Here is a 5523-nt window from a genome sequence, read left to right on the forward strand (position 1 = left end):
CATGTCCTGGCGATTGTAAATAGTGCTGCAATGAACATTGTATATACCTCAAGTTTTAAATTTCTAGTTTTGGTAAGTTGTTGAAGTATTCTGATTCAAGGTCCTTTGTGCCTGAACATTCTGTACTCTCATATGACTATATGCTTGCGGCTGACTTTCCCACCAGACTGAGACGTACTCAAGGTCAGGCACTGTGTCTAATTATCTTTGTATCTTAATGCCCTTTGCGTTGCTCTCTGCACGTGGTAGCTGATGCTCAGTAACTGTAAGGGGGAGGGACATGAAAAGGTTAAGTAAAATGTGAAGTAGAATGATTAGGCCCAAATAAGCAGCAGAGGTAATAGGTGCCAGACAAAAAATTTCGCTTTAGGCAGGGGAGGAATTGGTACTTCTGAATAGTTGGGGTTATTTCCTGGAAGAGGTTGGAGGGGGCCCTTTGAGAGTTGGAGGGGGATTGGAGCGCTCTGGGGAAGGACTGCCCGACTGCCTGGATGGGGTGGAGAGACAGATAAGCACTGTGTCTGGGAGAGCCTGTGAGGCGATGAGTCCATGTGACCCACACCCTGGCATCTGTGTTCTGGTCCCTTTAGCAGATGTCTTTCCCTGAAACATCTGGATCTGATGCAGATCTTGTAAAGGAGGTCAAGGACATCTGTGACACTTTTAGGCTCATCTTTAATCAAGAGCTGGCACTTTTAGTCTGTGAAATTGTACTTTATTTTTTTTTAGCCACCATCAGAGACTGATATGCCCGAGGGACCATCTTTTCCTGTCTGTAGCACTTTCGTACAAGAACTTTTTCAAGCCCAGTACAGGTACGAGCAAATTAAAATTTCCCTTATGTTGTGTGCTTATGTAGTTCTAGGTGATCTTAATGTGAGTGTCTTACATTTTTATTTTTGCAGATCTTCTTTGACATGTCCTCATTGCCAGAAGCAGAGCAACACTTTTGATCCTTTCCTCTGCATTTCTTTGCCAATTCCACTACCCCACACAAGGTAAGAACAGAGTTAATAAAATTAAGACTATATTCCTATATGTTCCTTTTCCTCTGTAGGTTCCTGTTGGGGCTTCTTGCATATTTAAACAAGTAATAGGCTCAGTGATAAATTGAATACAGGCATTGTTAAGGCCTTATAGAAATTTATAAATGCCTGTCTGAGTTTGCAGGGTGAGCAGGTGCATGGGGCAAGCAAGTCTTTTTGGTTGGTCTGGTTGTAGTCTGTTCCGCCTATAGGTCATCCACCTATAGTATTGGGGCCGGAGAAGGTTGTTGAATGCCTTCTAGAGCCTCTAGAGACCTTACGTGCCACTTTTAATTAGCTGCTTTATTTGAACTGTTTTGAAATTTCTAGGAGTTACGCTGTTATAAAGAAAATACAAAGCACAGAACCAAGTATTGATACGCTGTATTTTTGTTGTGTTGCCTTTATTATTATGCTGTATTGCCTTTTCCAAAGAGTTCTTCATTGTTGTTTGATAGTTCTACTTAGGTCCAATTAAAGGTGTGGGTTAGCTTTAGTTTTGTTGATTCCAGATCAGGGTTGTCCTGCTTCCATATTTTAGTTGAAGTAAGTGACTAATAAGAATATCTGACTTTGATCTGTACAGGCCTCTGTATGTCACTGTAGTGTATCAAGGGAAATGTTCTCACTGCATGCGGATTGGTGTGGCCGTGCCTCTGTCTGGGACTGTCGCCAGACTTCGGGAAGCAGTGTCTATGGAAACAAAGATCCCCACTGATCAGGTAATAAGCTTGCTAAGACCGATTACACACGAGCCACAAAAGTGTTGCTTTCTTTTCTTCTGGAATTTTTTAACAGTTCTCAGCCAAACATGGTTGGAGAGAAATTTAAAACCAGTTGTTTCTAGTGTTGAGGGAAAAATAAAAAATCAGGATCCAAAGGAGAAAAATATACACAAAAACTTCTCATGCTTCATTTAATTGTATATATATATTTAAAAGGAAAAGCTATGACTTTACACCAAGACCTTCTTTCAGCTTTGTGTATAAAGTATAATTAGTTAACCCCTCTTAAATCATTCTGTGGGTGCTCATGTGGGCAATAGGAAGAGCATCCTGTGGTATTTGAAGGTCAGAGAGGCTTAGAAAACTCAACCAGTGGCTCTTGAAAATCCCTTCCCATTATGGTGATAAGAATGGGCCTATTTCTAGTACAGTACATACAGGTGCTCAGTTTGGTTTATTTTCTGATTAAAGCTAGGCTAGAGTCTCTTACCTTGTTTAGAGAAGAGAAAGGAAAGTTGTATCTCCTCCCTTTCTTTTTTGGGTAAATTTTTGATAAGTAGTTATATTGACCAAAAATAATTTTGGCCTGTTTGTGACTTGACATACTTTTGCATACTCTTTTACTCAATTCACTGTTGGGGTTTTATTTGGAAAAAAATTCCCTATTTAAAATTTACCAAGGAAAGATGATCCAGTGGCTGAATAGCTTTCCCTAGATAACTTCTGGAAGCTGCTGTGTAATCATGTGACAAATAAAGGTGTTTTGTACTTTGGCCTCCTGTGACCTCATTTGAGAAGTTACCACAGTAAAACAAAAACAACCAACAGTGTTGCCCTGATATAGCAAATATCTCATATTTTCATAGGCCAAGTACTGGCAGATTGATAAAATGTTCACATTTTTCCTTACTTTGAGGTGCTCATTGATTTATTTGCTTATTTATTTATTTTAAATTCAAGGTGAGGGAAAAGACAGAAAGAGGGAGGCTTAGGTGTGTGTCCGAGGCAGATCTGTCTGTATCTTTAAATCTTCCAGTGCTGTCTGGCTCTTTTTGCATTGTTTAAATGAGTGATGTAATTACAAGTTTGTTTTTGACCTCAGCTTGCTGGAGAAAGTGAATTATACTTGCATGTTCACCTTCGGGAAAACAATACGGTCATTAAAATCATTAGAAGAAAAAAGGGCCAGAAATATTTTTCTTGGACTGTTTGTGGAATATGCCACCAAGCTCCTTTCACCTCATCAACTCATAGTATGTTTGTGATAGTAGAGGGGACCTTAGGGGTCCAGTCCAACCCTCTCATTTGAAGGAGGCCCAGAGAAACCATGTGACTTGTTCAAGATCACAGGGCTGGTTGGCGGTGGCAGGCCAGAATTGGAACTTCTTCAAGCTCAGTCCAGTGCTTTTTCACTAGAGGGTGCTGCTGAGCACGTAATGAGGTCTCTAAATGTCTCCATTGTCTTCTTCCCCATCTTTTGTTTTTCTTTCATTACAAAATACTTAACCATTTCAGAAACTTAACTTAGAAGTGAAAGTATCTTGTACTAAGTATCTTAAGAACTAAGGGTTACTAACTTTAATACTGTGTTGTATATTCATTCATATTTTTTCCTGTGCATGTACTATATTAAAATTTTATGAAAATGGAACTGTGTAGTCACACTTTTCTTTCCCTACTTTTAATATTTACTTAGGAGATCTTTCCACGTTAGTGCAGATATATGCAGCTCATTCTTTGGAAGCGCTTTATAATTCCAGTAGAACTATAGTATAGTTAACTAGTTCCTTTTGTTGGACATTTGAATTGATTTCATTTTTTTTCCAACACAAATGTCCATGATTATTTGACATTTTTTAATCTGAAAAGAAGAAAATTTAATGGTAGGAGAAAGTCTCGGAGTCAGATGTGGACTCTATCTATCCTCGCTACGAGGCTGAGTAGTTGTATAACCTTAGGCAAGTCACTCCATCTCTCTTTAGTTTCTTCCCCCTGTGAAAGAAGGGCCTTAGACTTTGTATCTGCTGAGTCTCTTCACCAAAACTTAGAGGAAACTCTGGATTTAGTGCCACAGCACTCTGAAATCAGAGTATGTTGTTATACAGTCATAGAAGATACTGTGCTTCCAAGACTCTCTTATTAAAGGCAAATCACATCGGCTTGATGAGGTGTTTCCAAGCCCTCAGATCACTGCAGTCCTGCTGGTCTGGAGACGTTCACAGCTGGATTGGGAGATCAATTCATATTGACTTTCCAGTTATCCAACTATTTACATTTTTCCCATTTTTAGATTGTGTTAACAGAAATGTACTATGATGGGTTCCATCGTTCCTTTTGTGACACAGACGACCTGGAAACAGTCCATGAAAGCGACTGCATTTTTGCCTTTGAGACTCCAGAAATATTTAGGCCTGAAGGAATTCTCAGTCAAAGAGGTAAATGAGTATCTGTTTCCATAATACCACCTGGGTTTGCAGGTCTAACAAATGTCTACCCTCTTAGATTATATGATGGTATAATTTTTTAAAATTGTGGTAGAATACACATAACACATCTTTTTATGATGGTATAAATTTTAGGTAACATATTTCCCTGGCAGAAGGCAATTCTTGGGAAAAACTTTGTTCCTGGCCTTAGTGTTCTTCAAGATCCTAGGGCTTCTATTCTGTTTGCTGTACTCCAGTGCTTGTCAAAACATCAGTGTCTCCTGGGAACCGATTAGAAATGCAAATTCTTAGGTGCCACTCGAGACCTGCTGAACAGAAACGCTGGGGGCAGAGCCCAGCAATCTGTTTTTAACAGGTGATTCTGATGCACGTGAAAGTTTGAGAACCGCTGCTCTACCCAGTCTTGCCAGTATTTTCTACTGGTGATTTTTAGAGCGAAACTCTCCACTAGCCCCCACTTTTCTTCTGGTTCCATTCCCTGACTTCCAGCTGTCCACTGGAAACTCTGTTTGTAGTCCTACAGGTATCTTACACTGAGCATTTCTTTCTTAGCTCCTCTTGCGTTTCTTCTGTGAAATGCGGCACCACCATCCTTCTCTTCACCCAAGCTGGACCCAAACACTTCTCCCTCAGATTTTGACTTAAATTCACAACTGAAGTTTTCCTCTGCATTCTACTGCGACTGACACAGTGCAGACCAGTCTCAACTGGGCTTTTCTAGTAACTTCTTTACCCCTGGGCTTCCTCCCGTTCAGTTATTTCTCCACAGCGCCACCAGACTTATTCTGACGTACAGTTCTGACCACGTTACGTGCTTATTGATTTACCAGTGCTTCCCTTTTGTCTGCGATTAAATCTGAATACCTGGGAAGAATGCATGGTCCCTCATGATTTGGTCCTTGCCTTTTTTCCAGCCTCTACTATATTCCATTTTCTTCCCCATGTACCCTATCCAAGTTACTCTTTATTTCTGGAACATGCCATATGCTTTTATACTTTCCCTACTGTTCGCTTTGCTAAAAATGCATTTCTCCAGCTCCCGTCTCATTAGCTCCTACTTTGTCTCCCCTAAGGACACCTCCCAATCTCCCCATCCCACCCAGTCCTAAGCAGTCGTTATTCTACTTTCTGCCTCTATAGATTTCCCTAGTCTAGACTTCGATATGAATGGAATCATATAATAAGTGGCCTTTTGTGACTTGTTTCTTTGACTTAGCATAGTGTCTCAAGGTTCATCCACATTGTAGCATATATCAGTCCTTCATTCCTTTTTATGGCTGAGTATTATTCCATTATATGTATATACCACATTTTGTTTATCCATTC

General features: G+C 40.1%; 1 protein-coding gene across 1 annotated transcript; it reads left to right on the top strand.

Moving 5' to 3' along the window:
* Positions 1-729: 729 nt before the first annotated feature.
* Positions 730-4185, top strand: LOC112392093 (ubiquitin carboxyl-terminal hydrolase 31-like; the record flags this gene model as incomplete). The annotated part of the gene is made up of 4 exons (XM_024733621.1): positions 730-815; positions 906-998; positions 1612-1747; positions 4041-4185. Coding segments are annotated over 4 exons (460 nt in total), but the record flags the coding sequence as incomplete, so codon positions are not given.
* Positions 4186-5523: the final 1338 nt, after the last annotated feature.

Source organism: Neophocaena asiaeorientalis, unplaced genomic scaffold (assembly GCF_003031525.2).
Source record: "Neophocaena asiaeorientalis asiaeorientalis breed wild unplaced genomic scaffold, Neophocaena_asiaeorientalis_V1.1 C49231903, whole genome shotgun sequence".
Lineage (NCBI taxonomy): Eukaryota > Metazoa > Chordata > Mammalia > Artiodactyla > Phocoenidae > Neophocaena > Neophocaena asiaeorientalis.